At 34.5% G+C, this 22,832-nt stretch overlaps 3 protein-coding genes across 22 annotated transcripts; 1 reads left to right on the plus strand and 2 right to left on the minus strand.

The window, feature by feature from the left end:
• Nucleotides 1-275: 275 nt before the first annotated feature.
• LOC108196307 (zeaxanthin epoxidase, chloroplastic) lies at nucleotides 276-6,705 on the minus strand. Its single transcript, NM_001329161.1, is given in 16 exon segments — nucleotides 276-587; nucleotides 941-1,028; nucleotides 1,129-1,217; nucleotides 1,301-1,355; nucleotides 1,924-2,010; nucleotides 2,234-2,298; nucleotides 2,396-2,441; nucleotides 2,957-3,060; nucleotides 3,142-3,256; nucleotides 3,515-3,606; nucleotides 3,864-4,075; nucleotides 4,497-4,612; nucleotides 4,696-4,796; nucleotides 4,983-5,057; nucleotides 5,231-5,393; nucleotides 6,007-6,705. Coding segments are annotated over 16 exon segments (2,007 nt in total). The 5' UTR covers nucleotides 6,522-6,705; the 3' UTR covers nucleotides 276-503.
• Nucleotides 6,706-8,558: 1,853 nt separating this feature from the next.
• Nucleotides 8,559-17,434, minus strand: LOC108196230 (heterogeneous nuclear ribonucleoprotein 1). Its single transcript, XM_017363425.2, has 14 exons — nucleotides 17,293-17,434; nucleotides 17,005-17,139; nucleotides 16,812-16,901; nucleotides 13,933-13,998; nucleotides 13,056-13,121; nucleotides 12,883-12,968; nucleotides 12,721-12,766; nucleotides 12,530-12,584; nucleotides 10,616-10,692; nucleotides 10,266-10,413; nucleotides 10,063-10,190; nucleotides 9,850-9,954; nucleotides 9,289-9,429; nucleotides 8,559-9,065 (listed from the first exon to the last, which is right to left on the minus strand). The coding sequence occupies exons 2-14, from the start codon at nucleotides 17,023-17,025 to the stop codon at nucleotides 8,841-8,843; spliced, it is 1,254 nt and encodes a 417-aa protein (XP_017218914.1). The 5' UTR covers nucleotides 17,026-17,139; nucleotides 17,293-17,434; the 3' UTR covers nucleotides 8,559-8,840.
• Nucleotides 17,435-17,576: 142 nt separating this feature from the next.
• Nucleotides 17,577-22,666, plus strand: LOC108196231 (ATPase GET3B-like). 20 transcript variants are annotated; one of them, XM_064081540.1, is made up of 10 exons: nucleotides 17,579-17,876; nucleotides 17,991-18,937; nucleotides 19,036-19,104; nucleotides 19,178-19,243; nucleotides 19,464-19,703; nucleotides 19,989-20,069; nucleotides 20,407-20,516; nucleotides 21,199-21,271; nucleotides 21,462-21,496; nucleotides 22,315-22,666. In XM_064081540.1, exons 3-6 carry the CDS (start codon nucleotides 19,039-19,041, stop codon nucleotides 20,013-20,015), a joined length of 399 nt encoding a protein of 132 aa, XP_063937610.1. In that variant the 5' UTR covers nucleotides 17,579-17,876; nucleotides 17,991-18,937; nucleotides 19,036-19,038; the 3' UTR covers nucleotides 20,016-20,069; nucleotides 20,407-20,516; nucleotides 21,199-21,271; nucleotides 21,462-21,496; nucleotides 22,315-22,666. The 20 variants fall into 20 exon arrangements, 18 of the variants coding, with proteins under 18 accessions (XP_063937602.1, XP_063937604.1, XP_063937601.1 ...); XM_064081541.1 differs by having other exon boundaries at nucleotides 17,991-18,875; XM_064081539.1 differs by having other exon boundaries at nucleotides 17,582-17,876; nucleotides 17,991-18,101; nucleotides 19,464-19,715.
• The last annotated feature ends 166 nt before the right edge of the window (nucleotides 22,667-22,832 follow it).

The following is a 22,832-nucleotide window of genomic DNA, read 5'->3' on the forward strand; positions in this document are numbered from 1 at the left end:
CAGAGGGAAAAGATTAACGGTTAGAATTAATGTTCTAAGAATCTCCCTTTAATTCTTAAACAATTATCTCACCGTTTACGTTCCAATTTGACTAAGACCCTGATTTATCAAAAAGATAAAGTCAACTAATTAGTTCCGATTTCCGATAAAATAGATAGTTTTGATTTACAGAAAGCACTTGCATGACTAGGCAGCAAATTCCCAGTTTAAATGAGCGAAACAATGTTAAACATGAATATATTAGGGACAAAAGAAAGAAAAAGAAGACAGATTAAATCAAACTTTGTTTGCATTGAAAAATAAATTCGTACAAGTATAACCCACTGCATCAAAGCAAAACATGGGAATGCCAATACACAAACAAAGCTATGGATCCTGTCCTTTCAAGCATGCTATACCTTTGGTCCTACATTGTACAAAACAGCAGCTTCGTGCATCCGCTGCGTCGTGGATAATGCTATACAATTTGGTGTTTGCAATATCTAAAGTCTAGTCGAAAATTCTCATACTGCTTGGAGAGCTGCACTTCCTTCTGTGTTCTCTGCAACCTGGGACGGAAACTTCATCACCTTTACCCGAAAAGCTACCTGCATACGCCATACGCCTGGTTAAATACATGATTTCTGAAAAATATATATAAGCAAGAGCATGCATATTGCTCTGATCATGGAACCCCTCCATGCCAGTGTAGGCCGGATACGGAGGTGAAGTAATAGTCCCATTTAACCTTGGGTTAACCTTACAAATCCTAACCAGCAGTAAAACCTTGAAATATTTACAAAGCAGGCAAAATAAAAGAGTTCTTGTAAATCAGCCAAAAAAAAGAGAAGAATTCTCTGTCTTCACTGGTTAGAACACCCTGAGCTTGAAGTTGATCTCTTTGTAGCTGTAAATAAGGGGGGGAAACATTTTATGCTTTTTAAGAAAAGAAAATTTTCACCTTTTCATCTGAACCAAATCCGATAATATCTGATGGATGAAAGCGAGTAGGAAAATTAGGGGGGATCCGATACCGTCTGCCTTCATTACTGGAATTAAGAAGCAATTATTCAGAAAAGGGATTTCTGAAGAAAATGAGGAAAACTATGACGTGCTCATCTCTCAGACATCAAGTTTAGCCCAACTTACTCGGTTAAGTAGGTACCATGTTCACTTCGCAAATCAGTAACAGAAAAGGCACCATTCTTACAAGTTATTTTAGCATGCAAGCTGGAAATCTGAAATTCAAAATATTATGGTGATGAAGATATGAAATCTGTCTTGAAAGAAAAGACTAGATATCATATACTGGCCAGCTCACCTGGGGTGAAGGTATGGCAATTGATGTTCCTGGAATGTTTGGGTGCAATACGCTCCTGCGACACATAAATTTGTAATATCTTAATTAGTTCAGAAAATAATGTAAAATTAAATCTCAGGGAACTGATTTAGGTACAATCCAAATTTCCAAATACAGATGTTGTCGTATTTTCTTTTCATCTCTTTGTTTCTATAATTTGGTTGCAAATCAATTTTCTTCTCAGATTTATAAAACTATTGCAGAAAATGCACTGTTTAAGGATCATGAACTATTGTCTATTTAAACAAGTAGAAGTGCCGAATAGTTTCCAGACATGGGATCTCAAAAAGCAGAACATTATAGTAAGTACTTGAGAATCTAATAGATTACTTTGAACTGGGAAAGCAAAATATCATATACTTGGCATCAACTAAAATCTTTTTTTGAGTTTAAACAATGAAAAACATGATAGTGGACTCTTCTCTGTTTGTAACAAGAAGGGTTCAGAGCCTCAGTGAAGGCATGAATGTGAGCATGTATAAATTTCTGTAATAACCATCACTAAAATAATCTTCAACCTCTATGAAATATAATTAATAATAAGGCCAAATATACAACAGTAAAAAAATGGTTTTAGTTCCTACCCGACTATACAAGGTTTTCCTTCATCCTTGCTGAGAAATATTGCTTCTGAAGAAGCAGATGTATTCCCGACAGGAAATAGAACCCACCTGCCAGACAATCAAGGGAAAAGAATAACAAAGTCTGCTACAATTTATTTTGCAGATATCTTTAGCATTGTAACCTACTTGATACCCCTCTTCTCTTGGTAAGAAGAGGTCGAGGGGTTGAGCCTCAATAAATGCACATGTGCGCGAGATTTTAAATTTCTGTGAATGACCGTTTGAAATAAAAACAGAAGATATATGCAGATGTTAGGCACATTGTACTCACTCTCCTTTTGTAGCACGCTCCAATGCATCGTCATCTTCAAACCACCTTTTCAAATCGCTGTTTGCCTTCAAACCAATCATAGGATATTAAATCTCCAAATACTGCATGGTTTTATTATTCCTAGTTCAACATGTTAATGGTTTAAATAATTATATAGCATACTCTGTCAGAAAGCCTGCACTGTAATGGTCTCCCTTCAAGCTTTGATCTGCACAAAGAAAGTTCAGGTATATGAACAAACTATCATAACGACTAGTTAAAAATCCTTTGAATTTAAATATGAGGTTCCAGTTTATTAGATGTGAAATAAATATGTGAGGTAAATCAGTACTGTGTACAAAAACAAATGTGACAGTTTTTTAGTGGTGGGGGTCCTAGTGTGTCTGTAGTTCCTGGATGCTGGAGTTTCTAACTGGATAATGTTCCAACCATGGTATACAAATATCCAAAATGGTTTGACCCAATATAATCAATTTGGCTTTGGTGCGCTGTGCGCAAATGCACATACTAGGCCTCAAATTTCTTCACATCCTAAAGGTACAGATACCTTTATACTTTAATACACTATTTTAATCAAAGAAGATACAGTTTCACTGCCGAACTAATCTACAAATGTAGATGCCCAACCCTACTGCAGTCTATACTTTTCATTGAGTAGTAGATAATTGGCTCAGACCATACAACATGAAAGGTTGATGCAAAAAAGAATCTAAGAGAACTCACCCATTGCCACCTAGTACCCAACTTAACATCAATGGCATCCCGATGTCAATAAAAAATCTTCCCCCAACTCTCCCTGGATGTGGTATTCTCAACTTGGTCAAGAACTGGAATAAATTACAAAACATCAGAAATTGCAATTACAATTCAGTGCCGGTATATGTAGTATTGCTTTCAATATAGCTTACCGACAATGGACCAAGTCCTACACCCAAATATGCTTTATATGTTGAGGCCATGATTGCAGCCATTCTAGCAAGTCCATGAATAACCGAGACACGTATTTTCCTAGAACTTTCATAGCTGAGATGATGCAATGGAAAAAGGGAGATCAGCGTCTATATAAAAAAGCTAGCTTTACACATTCATAGAAGGAATTTGGAAACTTAAAGTCAGCAAAAGGGGTGAGATTATAAGATATATACAGTAGGAATCAGATAAGGCGTATTTAGAGGCAACACTGAGTCACCTTTATCCATCATGGTAAAATCATGTAGATGTTATTATGGGTGCGTGAGCTATTAATCAGAGAGAAATTTCGACTAGTAAACGATATACTACCTCCTAAGTGAAGATTCGATATCAATAGGATTTCCCGATTCAGCACTTCGGTTGTATGCTTTATCAAGCTCCATTGCTAGTTGATAGCTGTCCTGAAATAATGCAAATACTAGCTCCACTTTACAAAACATTCCTCACCCAAATATCCAAGGTATTGAAACAGAGTATCTACAGATCACAATATCCTTACATTTAAATTGAAATTAAGACATCAAGTTTGGATCCTGTACATACGGATACTATAGCAGATGGAGTATCTACAGATTACAGTAATAAATCCTTATCCTTCATATTGAAGGCAATGGATCCATACCATCTTAATCAGCAATTTATAAAATTAATGTCATACCTCAATGGCCATGCACCCCCCTTGACCTAGATTTGGCTGCATAGCATGAACCGAGTCCCCAAGCAAGGTTATACGACCCTTTCCCCAATTAAAAGTTGGTTCCCGGTCATATATGTCACGACGAAGAATTGCTTCTTCGTCGGTAGCCATTAACAAATCTATTACATTATCGCACCAACCACCAAATATTTGAAGGAGCCTTTCCTTTTTACCTGCAAACCATTCATTAGACATCATGTTAAAAGAAGTAAGAAGATATTACTGAGTCCACATCACTGGTTTTCGTTCAACTAATAAGTTGCTATTGTATCCACTGAGACTTGAGAACATGTCAAATGGTACTTGTAGAAATAGCAAAAACAGGCCAAAATTCATTCCTCTTCTCAACATCAATTAGGATACATCGGCTAAATTTTGATATGTGGTTTATTGGCACTGTGAAAACTACTGCTTCTATTCTATCTATTCAGTACTTTTTGATATCCCAAACTCCCTATACCTGGTCACTTAGCAAAAAAGCAGCTGAGCCATAGATTTTTTAAAAGTGTGTTCAGTGAATGTACAAGCACATCTAAAATCATAATCCCAGACTTCCTATGTAAACAGAATTCATGGAGCACAAATATAGCATACCATTTTCTTTATCTTTGCCACCAGCAGGTTCATTATAGAATGCATACCACTGCATCTTTCCCCCACCCACATCTGAAGAAACGAAGTATTGTTTGTGGCCCAGAAATACTCGGTACCTTCAAATGAAGATTAATTATAACATAGATAAACAATAGTAGTAAATATTATTAAATGTAATATGAAAAGGATGTGAGCATACCCAACCGTATCAATATCCGCAGGCACAAAATCTGCAATCCCTGTATAACAAGTGTAACCTGAATATGTAGGCTCTGTGTATCCAAACAAATTTCTCCGTACCTGTTGAAAGAAAAACAATTGTTATCAGTATCAACACTCAAACCAAAGGATACGGATATTAGTACATTTTTTAACACTCATGTATGATCAGATTATTAGTATATACTATATTTAACTTCAAATTAGAACAGTATCGCTACAAGAATGTATTATTAGCAAAGTGAAAGAAGGGACAATGAAGAGTACCTTTGACCATATTCCATCAGCGCCAACCAAAAGATCCCCTTCACAGCGCTGTCCATCCTCCAGAATAACAGTAACCTAAATTCATAACATAGACAAGACAACAATGATGCACGTCCAACATGTAATCCCAGATATGTATAACACTAAAACCAAATAAACTATATACACAACTCTTGTGATTGCTTGCTCCAAAATCCAAAAAATGATCATATGAACACAAAAAAATTGCTCAAAAAAGCCGATTTCACCTTCTTTCCATCATCCTCAAAGTCCACTACATTACTACCATTCAATATAATTTCATCCCCAACAGCGGTGGCCAGAATTTTTTGCAGCGTCATGCGACTTACAACTCTTGTGACTGGAAGGCCCCGTTCTGCTGCAGGTGTGAACGTATCAAACTTGCAGTACCTGATAACCAAGTTACGAGTTTAATTTTTATAAATTAAATCCCTATAATCAGTGAAACTATTGCATAAGAACAGCATACAACACAGTAATGCAAAATTATTGAAAAACTCCGAAGTCTCACGCAAAGGAACCTCAATAACAAAAGATTAACTGGAAGCAGGCAGGCCTACCACCAGTTCTTCATTAAAAAAAAATTTACTTAAAATTGACGAACCTAAAACCAACCAAACCGATCTGGTCAGGACAACATCACAACCTAAAACCAAACAAATCAAACCCTACCCTCCACAATTGATTAAAATCATGTGAAAGATACCAGCTTGAACTCCTTGCAGCAAGTGATCATACACACAATAACACACTCCACACGCACGCACGCACACGCGCGCACACACAGAAAGTTACGAGTGAAGGAAATTTGAATTATCTACTACAAAAGGTGAATGACAGAAACTCAGCATGTCATCCAATACATCCATACTTCCCTGGATATGATCAAAATTATGCCAAAGATACAAACTTGAAGACCTTGCAGTAAGCATACACACACAGAGTAATTAACTAAGGAAATTTGAATCATCTACTGATAAAGTTGAATGAAAAAAGCACTTACCAATTGCCAGAAACACCATCAACCAATCCATTAATTCTGTCACCAGTAATACAACCAGCTTTCATAACCTCATCAGCAACATCCCAATCAATAGCTTCCAAAGCAGCCAAAGCATTACTTTGTATCTGAATAGGTCCCCTATATTGCCCCTCACCTCTAATAGCAGTCAAATCCCTCTCAAACACCACCACTTCAAACCCCTTCCTCCTCGCAGCCAAGGCAAAAACCAAGCCCCCAATCCCCCCTCCAGCCACCAGAATCTTCAACTTCTTCTTCCCCTCTCTCAAATTCTCCCCACCACTTTGACTCACCACAGGCGCATCAGTCACAGCAGCTCTAACTTTACTAGCAACCCTTTTCAAAGATCCAATCTTTCTTGCTGGCAAGTAATAATTAACTTGATGGGTATTCAAGAATTCGTCAGAAAAGTCCTTTGTGATTGAATTTGGGAAATGGGTTCTTGAAAAAAGTGCAGGTGATGAGTTCATTGAAGTGTAGAACACAGCTGAAGCCATGCTTACAAAACACACACTGCTACAAATTTCTTTCTATTTTCTTGATACTGATGAAGCTGGAATAGATTTGGTAGTGTGTATTATAAGTGTAGTTCACCAATCCATGGCCAAGAATTTGTGAATGTCCTCCTCCACCAATTGTGTAAATTTGGTTGCCACGTGTCTCCTATTTTTCTGCACACCTGTTGTCATTTGTCAATCCACTGGTACATAAAATACCAAAGGAATCAAATTAAATATTATTAGTGGCTCGTATATGTTTTTAGATAAGATATTTTTTCTTTTGCTAGTGATGTCGGACTAAATTCATTGACCAAATTTTACTTGGAAAATGTAAAAATTGAGTACATGCTTAAAAGTAGAATATATGAAGTCATAATAATCTAAGTGGGTGTTTGGGAGTCATGCTTACGGGCTTAAAAGCCTGATAAGCTCACTCCACTTTTAACCTGTGTGTTTGGCAACATGAAGAAGCGGCTTAATTCAGTGGAAAAAAGCTCAGCAAAAGAAACTAGGAAACCTGGCTTATTTTCAAACACTCGACTTCTGCTTTTTTTCGTTCTAACGACCGCAGCTGCGAATGGTTTGGTGTAACTAAAGTGTGACTATTGTGTCATGATCTTCGTCAGACTCGTTTCTGGGTGGTGGACTTAGCCTGGGCATAGGCATACACTTATATTAGAGATCCAGCAGCAGATTACAACTTTACTAAAATATTTAGCAGATCCTTATAACTTTACTAAAACCCATTAATTTTTCAAAAGAAGCAATTTATTTATGTTACAAAATTACTAAATTAATACCAACTTATAAGTTAAGTTATCCAAACACTTAAAAAACTTCTGATAAATTATAAGTCACGGTACCCAAACACTTTTGGTAGCTTATAAATCCAAACCAACTTCTCACTTTTAATCCACTTCTTTACTTTAAGCAATAAGACACTTCTTTTAAGCCGAGCCAAACGGCCTCTAAGTAATATTTTCTGAAAAAGAAGTCGTCAAGAATAGAGTTTTATAGCCGACTTTTTTTTTTTGAAGATAAAAAGTTTTATAGCCGACTTGTTAAATTATTTCTAAATTGATTAATCAATTATAAGTTTACTGTTATTTCTGATTTGGCTGAACTCAATGAATTTCCTACTTCTGGGCTCGATAACCTTTTTTTTTTTTTTTTTGAAATAAAAATAGTTGCTTTCATTAAATCAAATCCACAATCAAAGCATCGGAAATAAAATCCGGAAGAGTATCAACCCACTCCCGGACGCCTGACATAGAATGGGCTCGATAACCTATTTATTTATAAGATACACTAGACACGCATCATCAAAATAAATATAATTCTGAAATTATGATCTTCTACAAAATTAATATTTAACTTTTATTTGTAAATTATTAGAGCAAAACTATTACCGTAATAAGTACGCACATAGCCGAGTTTCACCAAACCAAACAAGGCTTTTAAACTCGGTTCAAACTGATGAGCCGGGGATGCCCCCGTCAAACTGCAACCGACTACGGTCAGTGGTCGGGAGTTTGTAGTTTGTAAAAAAAGAATGGAGTGTTGTACCCCGTCAAACTGCAACCGACTACAGTCAGTGGTCGGGAGTTTGTAAAAAAAGAATGGAGTGTTGTACCCTCGCCTCTCATCTCATCTTTGGATAAGAAGTGCAAGTGTTCTCAACAGTTCTCATCTTTGGATAAGAAGTGCAAGTGTTCTCAACAGTTCGTGTTCTCAACAGTTCAACCCTCGCTTTCGGTTCAACAATTTTCATTACATAAATCAGATGTATTCGACCCAATCGATAAAACAATTTTTCTATGTTGTGTCATGTTATGCTCATGAGCACATGCTAAGCACTAAAATTTATAAATTTGATTCATTTTAATTAACTCTTATTTCTTAATAATGATAGACCTCCTTGCATATATAACAACCACACCAATCAAAATGAGCCAAACATATAAAATTTAGTGCTTAACATGTGTCCATAAACACTAGACAAACCCTTGATAAAAAAAAAAGGGACTAACAATCTTAAATCTGAAATATGTAACCAAATTGCATAATATTCAAAACAGATTAAAGGAACTTTCTTCCTTGTATACAAGGAAATGATAGTGATCCACATCCAAACACAAAATTAAAATGTTGACAGATCTGTTTACAAGTTAAAAAAAAAAAAAAAAACACAGAAGAAAGTTTCAGTATTTGTAACATTAGATGATAGCAGCCTAGATTCTTGTTTTGGTAGGGAAGGAACAGGGTACACCATCAGCTGTCACTAAGCCAGCTCCACTTGGCCTCAGATTTAAAATTCTAGTAAGGCCTATACCTCGAATCAGCTCTTGATGGTGGTCTTCCCCCACCAGTTCCATAACCATCTGGTCTTCCTGCGATTCCATAACCACCCGGTCTCCCCCCACTGATTCCATAACCACCCGGCCGTCCCCCACCAATCCCATAACCCCCAGGCCTTCCGCCATTGATCCCATAAGGACCATAACCACCTGGTCTTCCCTCACCAATTCCATAACCACCCCACTGCAATAAAGAAAATAAACGATCAGTAATTCAGTATGCATTATGGTTTTACATTTGCTACGGCAAACAAGGCTAGATAGCATCTGTTCAGGATTGCATTTCCAAAATAGGTTGCACTTTTTGTTCGTAAGCCATAAGAGAAGTCGGTTAAGCGTACATTACTACATTGACAGGATTATTTTTAAAAGAGCGAATATGAATGAAGACACAACATTGTCCTCACATCATTAAAATCCAGGCTTCCATACATCCTCCCGTACGTCCGTGTTGGACCAGCATAATCAGCAAATGGCTCAGGTTCATCCATCATGTGATGTCCACTGCGACCGGCATCATCAACAGGCGTAGCTGAATCAATTGCAACCTGAGGTGCAAACCATAGAAATTTAATTTATATGAAATATTAAGATCTCATATACTTCTCCGGCTCGCTTTTCGTCAACGACTTTCCACTTCAATCAAGTCAAAGGATTTTAGTTATGCAAATTTTATGTTTTGTTCTTAAGTTTGAGATTCTGAGAGGAGGATATCCATCGACATTATCTAAAGAACAATTTCTTGTATCATTGGTTTTAGTTGAAAAATGTGTGCATCGACTCGTGTAATCTCAACTCAGGTGTAGGGCGTGATAAGATATTCAACATCCTACACCAGAATTCACATATCAACCAAGATGTTGCATACAAACATACAGTTCAAGGGCACCTTCAATTAATATATATAACCAATTCATGATAACAATAGACAAGACAACAAATAGTTTAACAAAAACTTCACACGATACCTGCTGTCCACAGATCTCATGCGACCTTCGAGACACAATATCAGCAACCCCTTCATCAGCAAAGGTCACAAAACCAAAACCCCTGTGACCACTTCTCTTTGGATCCTATATCATGTGTGGAAACAGACATTAGATGTGAGTTGAAAAAACATTATATCATTGTTGTAGGTGTATGAAGAAAAATAAAATTTTCATTTTGTAGAGCACATATACCTTTGGAATATAAACATCGATAATACGGCCGAATTCACCAAAATGCTGGCGAAGATCTTCAATACTTGCCTCTTGAGGAAGCCGGCCAACAAATATCTTTTTGCTTATTCCACGACCAGATTGTCCCCCTAAGCAAATATGTCACATAAAACTGTGCACTTAACGATCTACATAGAAGTTGTACTGATTATAGTCAAACTTACTTCCATACATAGCACCAGGATAATCATATCTAGTTGGTGCACCTAGATCAGCATATCTAGTTGCTGCATTGATGTAGGAATCGTAGGCACCATAACCACCTGGCTGGCGCTCCAATGGCATTCGACTAACTGGTCTGAAGTCTTCCTCCTGAGAGATGTAATCAAATCTTACTTGAGCAATGCAAGTAATATATAAAGAAGAATTGTATCAATGTAATAATGTATAACTAACATTTTCACCTAAACAATATCACAAAGTAAAAAAGAAAATGTTGTGTCTATATTAGCAATCAAGAGTGAAGTCTACTTATTAAAACTAAGTTTAATAAATGGATGATATTGTGACTTGCCTTAGGAGTTGCTCGGTCCACAACTACAGCAGAACCTCCTAATTCATGACTCTCAGCTATCAGATCATCCACGGATTCTGTGACGAGAAAATCACGAGTTGGCATATATAAATTTCTTATAGAGATGTAAGATGCCAACAAATTCAAATAGCGATAAAAAAAAACTGCAAGAAATGGTTAACAATATCTGCATAGTCACATCACATGTACCAAGTACCAACCCATAAAAGAAACAAGTCTATAGTTTATGTGCAACATCAACGCAAAAAAAACAATTACTTTCTCACTCTCAGTTCCTATGTGTACATGTCCTTGTGGCCAAACTTTTGGATCGTCCATACTTTGACTTCAAATTCATAATATTTGATTCAAAGCTTCAATATTATATATTTGTAGATGATAATATACAAAATACCATTTCACATTTGTATTTTTTTTTTTTTAAGTTCACGGAACTTGATGATAACAAATACAACTTTCCTCTTAGGTTAGGTTAGCGTATTACAGAATTCCTTCATCAACTCAGGCATGACGACAACCTCATATTTTTAAAAGAGAGAGAAGAGGTAGAAAAGTGACTACAGCTCCAGCAGTATATTATTTCTGTGATTTGTACTTACCAGCGGCAATGAGGAACAATATTAGTGTGCTACTACTATCAATATCAGTTTATCACTACAGCAGACTTCCATGCATAAAATCATACATCATGTAAATGGACGACTCTTCAACATTGACGACTTACTAATATTAATACTCCCTCCGTCCCAAAATAGTTGTCACATTTCTATTTTTGTTGGTCAAATTGACTAAGTTTTGACCAAAGATTATAAGTGATTCACTCATTATTTTAAAAAACAGAAAATTACATCCTAAAGTAGATTAAAAGTTATTTCTGGTTACATATTTTTTTTTATTTTGTCAATTGATAAAATATTAATAAATTTCAGTAAAACTTTGGTCAATTTGACCGGCACAAAACCAAATGTGACAACTATTTTGGGACGGAGGGTTTATCATCATAGCGGACTTCTATGAATTACATCATACATTATGTAACCCACTTGTTTGACTAAATTCTAGTAATCTGCAGTCAACTAATCACAGTAACGCACATTCTCTGAATCAGGCATGACTTGGGAATTAACAAGTTAGGGAGAGCAAGTATGCACGAATAGAAGACTTCAGTGCCAGCAGTATACTCTGTCCAAATATTCATACACACACCATTCGAAGAAGATAGTTTGGTCTTCTTACTACTTTTAGTATTATTAAAATAGGGTAGCTTCTTGCTGCAACATATAAGCTATAAGTTGGACATTAATTACCATCTGTTCTTAATTTCTACTTGGCTAAGGGGACTTCCAGCCTCTAGCTATTGATCAAAAGACGTAAATAATGAGGCTAGGTGCAGAGGAGATTAAAAAAACTAAGTGTTGGTTGATGTTCCACCAATAAAATAAGAGTAAACTTCAAAGTTGTGGCCAAAGTTTACACCGATTTTTAGAAAATTTGGCCAAAGTTTCAAATTCTCAAAAAGATGGCCAAACTTTGGCTCCGATTTTTAAAAGTGTGGCTCACGTTAAATGTATTAACGGGAGCCTAACGGGAGCCACATTTTTGAAAAGCGGACCAAAATTTGGCCACTTTTTTGAGAATTTGGAATGAACAAAAGCGTAAAAATGAGTTCCAAATTCTCAGGAAATTGGCCAAACTTTGGTTCGCTTTTCAAAAATGTGGCTCCCGTTAGGCTCCGTTAGTGACATTTAACGGGAGCCACACTTTTAAAAAGCGAAGCCAAAATTTGGCCATCTTTTTGAGAATTTGGAACTCTAGCCAACGTTTTGAAAAACGATGTAAACTTTGGCCACAACTCTGAATTTTACTCAATAAAATAAAAATCGACTTGAATACCTGGGTTTGCGAAAGTGATGAACCCAATTCCTCGGTGTCCTTTGGATCTAGGATCCTGCAAATATATTAATGGTAGACATAAATATTACATTGGCAAACCAGACTCTTAAAAGTAAATTTATTTACAGGAATTTTTTAGCAAAGAACATATATGCATGAAATCAGTTTTATCTGTCAAAGCAGAGATGGACCTTTGGCATATATAGATCTGTTATTTCACCGTATTTCTCAAAGTAACTGCAACATAAAAGAGAGAGCCATAGATACTCAGCAAATAGTAGGCGACATGTATAATATTACAAATACAAAATTCTGATGATTTTTGAATACTAAATATTGCAGGTAACAATTACCTCCTGAATTCAGCTTCTGTTACAGATGGGAGGACCCGAGCTACAAATATCCTACTGACTTTCTTGGAAGGTACTCGCATAACCTCCTGTATATGAATGTTATATACATTAGGCTCGAATTTAAGTACAATTTTTACAGTATGTTTAACCAAGTAAAGAGCATGGAGAACAACCTTCGGAGTAGCAACTTTTACATCCAGGACTCTATCGCCTAATGAGTGCTCACTAGCCAATGCACTCTGCATGAACAACCAACAAAAATAAACTAGGATACACAAAAGCAAGTAAAATAAGATATTGTGCCTGTTTGGCCACCAAGAAATAGAGCTTCTTTTCATAAAAAGTGGGCTTCTACTTTTCTTGACCCATATGAGTAAAAAAGCAAAAGCACTTTTAAGAAGCTCGGGAGAGATAAGTAGGAAGTTGAAAAGGCTAACCTTTTTTTGTATAACTTTGACCTCTTTTCTATCTTCTTTCTAGTAACACTCTACTTCTTTAAATTACCAAATTATTCAAACACTTAAATAACTTAAACTCCCTCCATCTCATCTATTTCTTTAAACTTTCATTTTTGGGATGTCTCTCTCAATTCCTTACATTTCAAAACTTTCTAAAAATAATATATTTTAACATTATAAGAATTAATCTCACCAACTACTTTCATCTATTTTTACCGATCTATCAATTAAATATTAAAAGGTCCTCCCACTTTTCTTTCTCTTTCACACTTTTTTATCCATTTTTTTAAACTTCCATACCCAACCCCAATGTAAATAATTTGGGGGGGGGGATTACATTTTCCAAACACTTTAATAACTTATAAATCATAACATGCTTATCACATATAATCCACTTCTTTATTTTAAATAATAAGTAACTTCTTTTAAATTTAGCCATTCAAACCCATTATATTACTGTATTTTGATGTGTCAAAATTAAAACAAAAAAAGTTGAAACTTGAAAGAGACTTGAAGCAAATATTAAATAAAAACAAAAATTATAAAAATTGGAAACGTTAACAGGCAGTGATATGAAAAAAGTGAAACTCACCTTAGCATCATCTACACTTGTAAATGTTACATATCCAAAACCTCGAGACCGCCCAGTAGACCGATCCTAAATAACAAAATATGTAAGCAGTGTAAGAATCTCTACCGGTTTGTAAATAAGCAAAAGGCAATGTATATATATATTCACAAGAATGATTGATGGGGCTATCACTAAGTACTGAAACAAAAATAGTCATACAAAGATAATATTTCCGATAGATCCTTATCTCTTTCTCATCTCCCATTGATCTAATTTAATGTTACTTTGTAAGTGCTATGCATTTACAGACATGCCATCCGGAATTTATAAGGGTTGCCTTAGGGCAGTTTTCTCACTAAATATTAAGAATTCTAGAAAATTTATTAGTGTTTTTCAATTACCTTCGAAATAGTTTTCATTTATATATTTGATGAATGTTTTTTCAAATATTATAAAGAACACGAAGAGTAACTTCAACTAAAATAATACTTGGTGTGTTGACAATTTAGCATAAAATGTTTTATGTTTTCTATTTGAAATGGAAGTAGTCATTTTAAGAAGAAAGAAAATTCTACTTTTCTTTCAAACCATAATTTCATGAACAATATCTATCTAAAGAAAAAATATATTAGAATCTAAATTCTTTGAATTAATGTTTTGGTTTATCAACAAAAGTTCATTTTATTATACGTAGTCCAAAAGCATAAATTATAACATAATAATTTTATTTTTTTTAAAACTCCCATCGTCCCACCAATTCTTTACATTGGGGTCTGGCACAAATATTAATAAAAATGTATAAAATAGTGTGAAAAAGTAAAAAAAAATGTATATATCATCATCCCTCTACTTAGTACTCACTCTGAATTTCATTGTCGGGCCATAAATTCCAACACATTTCTAGACTTGATTTTAAGTCTCACTTTATGAACCAATTAAGTTGGTAATTTTACTACCCAAATGATGATTAAAAAAATATAATTCAAAATTGTTTGCAGCTCCCGCTCTCAATTAAAGGAGTTTAGTTTGACAAAAAGAAGGGAGTTCTTGAATTTAGTTTAATTCATATTCCGATAAAAAGCTTTATTCGTCCTAGAGGAAAGTATGACATCAGTTATTGCCCTTTTACAGATTAGTGATTTATGCTTTACCGGCTATAAAATTAATGATTTTCGGTATATAAATGTTACATAAGTTGATGATTCATATATTAAAAGTACTTCTAATGATCGGGAGGAAAATGTATCTCTGATGTAAATTAGAATGAATGACACTTCAATTATGGTCCGTGATACTACTACGATGATGAAAATGATTTGTAGACGTGGTGTTTTCAGATTGTGGTGCAATTTGTTTGTGATAGAAAAACTAGGGACGGAAAGAAAAAGAAGTGAATTTGACCAAAGAGAAAGCCATAATGAGAGAAAAGATTGAAATAATGTGTATTTATGTACTAGGCTTGTTTGTTTTTAATTCACGCTAAAATTTTGTGTATTCCATCGAGACAAGAATAAACTGAAAATATAAAAAGAATTCTAGCTTTTATTATAAAAATGGTTTCTATTAAAGTAATATCCTATATGTGTGTGTGTGTATTAGATTAAGGACAGTATCATGTATCTATAATCTCAATAATTTCAATATTATAAAAAAATGAGCACTATGTGATGTATGTAAGGGTGACCTAAGGCATGTACCCTCAGTTTAAAAGCTTTTCTTATACAGATGTAGGGGTATTTGTTTAAAATATAAGGAGGTATTATATATTTACAAACATGCCATCCAGAATTTATAAGGGTGACCTTAGGGCAGTTTTCTCACTAAATATTAAAAATTCAAGAAACTTTATTAGTGTTTTTTGATTATCTTTGAATAGTTTTCATTTAAATATTCAATGAATATTTTTTTCAAATATAATAAAGAACACGAAGAGTAACTTCAACTAAAATACGAAGAAGAATATTATGAATTATTGAAGCCATTATTATATTATCATTATGAAGTTGAAGCCATTATTATATTATCATTATGAAGTTTTTTCCGCTATCCATTTTGGAAGTTTGAACTTTGTTTGTTGCACAGAAACTAATAAGCGATTGAACCATAATCATTTGCATTGTTTAACCTTATGTTTGTATTGTTAAAAATGGCAAAGGGATTTCATTCCAAGAATTAATAGAATGTGGAATGAACTAGGAAGAGAAAAAACAATATTCTATCTAGACCAAGTATTATGAGGAATTTAGACAAACATACTCTTTACATTATAACTTGACTTATACCTGTTCAAATAAAGGTAATATATTATTGTCCTTTTAATAAATAGCACTTAAAATTATCTTGTGCTAAACAAACATGAGATTGGACTATTGGAAGGACTAAGAATCTAATGATTATAGTGTTAAGATTAGAATCCCTTCAGACAAATGCTACACATAGTCACGCGTTTTCTAAGAAAATTCTAGCAACAGTTGATATTTTGAAGACATCTCTAATAGCAAGTCTAATGGTTGTGCTACAATAGCTAGAGCTATTGCTATATTAACTTATCCTTGAGGACCCACTCTTTTAACTACACATTTAATTTTTCAAGCTATGGTGGCAATTATAGCTCCATCTATTATTTGTTCTATATTTAGAACAACTTATAGCATTGTCCGATTTTAGTACACACTGCTAGAGTGATGATTTTTAAGTTTTGTTCTATAACATAGCTTCAGAACAAGATATAGCACAACAATGGACTTGCTCTAATATATATGTCAGACTATGCATCATATATTCACTATATATGATGTTGGAAAGTAAAAATAGCTAGGTAGAAAGGAACCCCAGAACAATAAGCATCAATTTTATGTAAATATAATTATCAGATTGTAAAGAGGAAAAAGGGAGAAAACCTTCATAACAATGCAGTCATCCAAATCCCCAAATTTGGACATATGATCCCTCAATCCATCGGTGTCGATATCCCAAGGAATACCTAAAACCTAATACACACATAACATTGCAGGCATCGAGTAATTAATTAATTGATCGAAAAGATGAATAATAAACACACAGATGGATGTGGAAGAAAAAGAAATTACTTACAACAAGCTTCTTGTCAGACATGATTGAATAAGTAATCCAAGCGCGAAACACTGAAATTATAATCTAGCTCTAAAATTAAATAGCTCTCGTCGTTTATAAAGAAGTATAGGTTACACTCGAACACTCGGAAGAGGCCTGCACACAATACACACACTTGTTTCTCACACACAAGAATCATCGTCGTCGTCGTCGTTAGAGCCATTTTCTCGGGTTAAAAACGAAGACGAATAACAAATCGAATGGAGAAACGATTGCTTATATAAAGATTTAGAAAAGCGCTCAACTAACCTCGGTACGTATGTCTCTCGTCTCTCCTCTCTCGCTCGCTCTTCTTCCAGTCGCCTCGCCGCACTATCCAAACTCCTCACCCTAATTTTATTTTTTCCCCATCGCTCCTCACCCAAATTTGTAAATTCACAAGCAGCTCAATTTTGCTTTTTTATTTAAGCATAACCGGTCAAACATCTGATTATAATATTTTTCCAAATAAATAAATCTATCTAGGACCAAGGGCAAAAAGAGCAAAAATAATACCCGTGAAATGACGAATATACCATTGATTTTCACAAAATTTCTGTAATACCATTGCCTCTTCATTTGCTTCTTTCTCTGCGGCAGTTACTCCCTGTGTATATTAGCTCAGCTTTTCTTTCATCGTCTGCGATTTGATTGCCTCTCCTCCGATGGGGTTTTCTCCTGATTTGGGTTTTAGAGAATAGGCGGATGGGTCACACCGGAGGTAGGCCATGCTGTGCCTGGAGCATACCAAGCAAACAAAGGAGCACAGTTATAAACATCAATTTGATTATAATTTGGTTTTCATCTTGTGTTGGTGAAGGCGATTGGATTGTAGGTTTTTGGTTGTGACAAAGGTAATTTTATTTCCTTTATTATTCGTTGCATCATTTTCAGATAGTGATGGCCAACATTTTTGGTTGCCCAATCAGGTAAATTAAGTATAATGGAGTATTATCCTTGTTTTGTAGTCACCTGATTGTGGAGAGGGCGCCAGAATTGATAGTGGAGAGGAAGAAGGGGAGTGGAAGGAGATGAATAAAAGCTGCCACTCAGATTCATTGAACTTTTCTCATCATCTGGTCTGTGACTAATTTTATTTGTTCGTGATAATACTCTTTTGAATCTTCGATATATGTTTAGTCATGTAACCACAAGAGATTGTTTAGTAGATTTTACTTAATCACGAATTTGTATATAGTAAATCATTGATTGACATTTGGAATTGGTGTTCTACGGTGAAGGGTGATCTGGTGAAGAGTTTTACAAAACATTATATTGAAATATGAAATTGATTATTATTTAGGAACAAATTTTTTTATTTTAAAGAAAAGCTTAATAGAGAAGGGAACATTTGATTATGATGTTTTGAGCCATTATCATATTATGGGTCCTTCCATTTATGTGTGCAAAGAGCATCTGGCTGTTATAAGCTTCATCAACCCATTCCCTTTTTAATTTAGTGAATAACGTTGGTCAAGCTTCTAGAAAGCACTCTACAGAAATGCATGGCTATTTCTATGATCGCATGTAACTTATTTTAAGGTAAGACAAATGCTCCTAAGTGATAACAGGTCATTTGTAGAGTCTAAAGTGAAGTTTTTAATCATCTTGTGCAGATTGACCTTTCACTGGTTCTTAGTAAATTGACCTCATCTTTTTGTATTTGTGATCTCTAGCTTCACTTTTAATGCCCTCCCCTCCCTCTCCAGTGAGTGCTAAATCACTGTCTATGCTGCATGAATTATGGATTTTTAATTTGTCCATTATATATGACTACTTTTCTTTTTCGAATTTACTGTGCACGTAGCTGGGGGACCTGAAACTAGGAGAGCTTTTGGATACACCTCGGCCAGGTCTTGATGAGGCTCTTGCAATCTTAAAGTCATGAACTTGATTGGCCTCAATTAACTTATCTGTTAGTCATTATAGATTTATGATGCCTAGCCCCAAACCTGAAAAATTTGCTCATGTCATATTTATTTTATTCGAAATGATCTTGGAGCTGATTTGTAGGTTATGCAATTTGTCGATTCACAAGAATATAGCAAGTTCACGCGGATTGTTTTTGATACAACTCCAACAGTCAGTACATATATCATCAAAGCTGATTGTTCCTTGATCGATATTCACTTACCTAATTGTAAACATTTAATAGGGACATACTCTGCGTCTTTTAACACTGCCCGACTTTCTGGATGCTTCTTTTGGGAAGATGATGAAGGTGTGTTCCTGCTTTTTGTTGTTAAATGCACTAAATTTTATTTTTGTGAGTTATATTATATATGGTATATATTTAAAATATTACGGTTCTTACATGTGCGCACCACAAACTTATAATTTAAAGCACATGTCAAAACTTATTGTTTTTTATTTATATTAACTATAGAGAAAAAAAAATCAAGTTAATCGATATATATTTATATGATTTGTATATGCTGTAGAATAAAGGGGATTGGAAGAAAGTTGCAATGATACGTAAAGTGATGCGAGATAGAGGTGTAAAGAAGGAGATAGGTTTTAGCTCAGCAGATGTAGGCGACACTGATGATTCCTCGAGTTTACATGGATTTTTATCTGATGGCAAGACTCATAAACAATGGGAGAAGATCTATAAACTGGCAGAAAGCTTAGGATCAGGAATGAAACTAATTTTGAAGGCTGGGGAAGATGTTGCATTGAAAGTATAACAGTTGGTCTGTATATCTTATATTTCTAAAAGGATGGTCCATACATTAATGAATCTGCATGATTATTTTTTATTCTTATATGAGGCATTGCAAGAATGAAAATATATGCTATTTTATTACAAGAATGAAAAGATTTGAAAAATCTTGGTAGATTTCTCAGGGATTGAAATGAAATATGGTGACCGATAAATTACAAAAAGGCTACATTTTTTTTCTTGGAAATTACTGAAGGTAACGTATTTACTTTACTTCCTTGTGTTGTGACATTTGTCATTGCAGAAATGGGGTGGATCGGAGAGCAAGTAGATTCAGTCAAGTCTATTCAATTCATAAAGTTTGCCACTCAGACCATCTCTCTCGGTCATCTCTCTCTCTCTCCACATATTTATGTTTTTTGTACGGGATCTTTGATCTCTTTGTCAAGCTTGGAAAAGATAAAGTTTTGGACGTTGACAAGTAATCCTTTTTACGAATAAGAGATCTATTTTATTTTTCAGCTTCTTGATTTTGCAATTAGAGAATGTCCATTTTTTTTATAGGGCATAGTTTACAGTTCAGAGGTTTTAGCCTTTTGTTAATTTTTCTTGAACAAAAGGTGTACATTAATTTATTTATATTTTAAATAAATTTATCGTAGTAATTTTGTTTTACTATTTGTGGTGGGGGAGTAATTAATCTTGCATTTGTTTATCTATAGGCATGATTGTTACATTGGCACTAATTATATGGAAAGGATTGATGTGTGTAACTGGTGGCGAGTCACCTGTTGTGGTGCTTTCAGGAAGCATGGAGCCTGGCTTTAAGAGAGTATGTGCCTTAATCAAATATTTGCTTTTTAATTTTGACGTAACTGATATTTCTAGGAGCATATGTAATTTTTAGTGAATTTTCTAATCTGGCTGGCAAGAGGTCGTTTTTACCAGGTGCAAATAATTTGTAAATTACTCAGTATTGATAGGGCAAAAGTGTTTGTTCAATATGGCATTCTGCTAGCAAGTATTTAGCGTGTTATTGTTTGTTGTTTTAATAAATTTTGTGAATGCGGTGAGAATATCATACATTTCAACTGAAAATAATGCAGTGCGGATACTTTTGCATATGCTGTCGCAAATCTGGCCAGACAATATTGTGGGAAAACGTCAACTAATACAATTTGCCTGTGGGGGAGGGGGGATGGGGGTTCACATTTATATGATAGCTTTTTAAAATTCACATTTACATTCACATAATAATTTTTTAGTATTAAGTATATAATAGGTGTTTAACATTTCTTATTTACATAAATAAGTCACTTATTTACATAAATGAGTCACTTATTTTCAGAAAAAAGTACTCATTTACATACTTTTGTTAGAAGTAACTAATTTATTTCTGGAAAAAAAAAAGATAAGCAAAACGGGGTCATTATTACAATTAATTATACAGATACAAAACTTATCTTACTTCTTATTGTATGTTTTTTATACACAAATCTATGCTTTTGTTGCAGGGTGACATTTTATTCTTGCATATGAGCAAGGATCCAATTCGCGCTTGAGGAAAGTTTTGTGTTCAATATTGATGTAGGTGCTATCATATAGTTCTTATTTACTTTCTCGAGTGCATAGTTGACTCCTAGAAACATTCCAGTGTTGTCTGTTCAACTCTTCTCACAGTTTATGACTTTAATAGCAAGACTTTTTTTAGGTTATATATTGATTTCTAGGATATTGATAATAATCTCTATTTTTGGTACCATATTTGTCCTTGCAGGGCGTGAAATTTCTATTGTCCACCGAGTTATTAAGGTGAGCAATTTTGGATGTTTTATTTTATTTTAAAATTAATTCAGATGACATATTAGGAAAAATATCAAATTAAAAAGTAATTACTCCCTCCGTCCCATTTTAACTGCTTTTGACTTTTTTACACGTATTTTAAGGTGTTAAAAAAATCACATCTAAACATAATTATTTTTTGTAAAATTTATATCAAATAAAAGTTTAGAATCTAAACTTTTATTTGAGATAAGAATTGAAATTTTTTATTGAGTGTAGATATTGTTTTTTTACACCTCAATATACGTGTTAAAAAGTCAAACATCAGTTAAAATGGGACAGAGGGAGTACTAAATTTCAAATCTCGAAAAATAACAGGGGCCTAATTCCCTTCATTTTAAGTGTGGGTAACTCCCAATTTGATTTGCATTTAGAAGACAGAAATTTATCACCGAATTTAGAACATACACTAATACTAATGCACACTTTTTCTGGAAAACAAGCCAGGTTGAGGTGACCCCTAACCCGTGTATTGAGTATTACACAAAAAATACAGAGTCGACCTTGAAATACTACTTATACTCTGCAAACAAAGAAGGGATTAACACTATATACGACAAAGACAACATAAGGGATATTATCGGAGAAAAATGTAAAATTTTGGCCCGATGCAACTTTAGTTTAGATGCGACTTTCTTTAACTGCTAGATGGAACTTTAATTTAGATGTGACTTATCGCGAGAGCTCACCTCGCATAACAAAGGATTGTTCAATATATGGGGTATCTGTACCCAGTTGGTGCTGATGGATATGAACAATGTTCTATCACCGGTTTTTTATGTGCGCAGGTCAATTGTGATTCCACTATTTTCAGTGATGTTGGTGTCGACTGGATTGCTCGAGAAACTTTTGTAATCATTTTTATTATCAAGAATATCTATATTCTATCTGTTAAGCAATCTGAAAACAAAGCGGCTATTTGTTTAGCTCGATTTTTGTTTCACAATCAGGTTGTAGTTGTCAGTTTGGGGGTTTGTCCCGACTGTGTTCTTATGTTTTATGTTCAATAAAATCTTATTGTTCGTCAAAAAATACGTGTCGAGCACTGCGAAAAAAGTGTAAAGAAATTAGAGGGATAGGAGTATTCTTCACCATATATATGAGCTTTACTTCTACTTATTCAAATTTATTTTTAAATTATATTCTGTCTCGGGGTTTTGGATCTCGATGTGCAAGACAAGGGTGGCTACTTCAAATTGCTTGTGTTCAACTCGTATATTGAATGTTTATAATGCGCCAGTCCAAAAAAAAATCTCAAAAGGACGACTCTATCTTCTAATGCTATACTCGAACATATACCGGAAGG

Source organism: Daucus carota, chromosome 7 (genome assembly GCF_001625215.2).
Source record: "Daucus carota subsp. sativus chromosome 7, DH1 v3.0, whole genome shotgun sequence".
NCBI lineage: Eukaryota > Viridiplantae > Streptophyta > Magnoliopsida > Apiales > Apiaceae > Daucus > Daucus carota.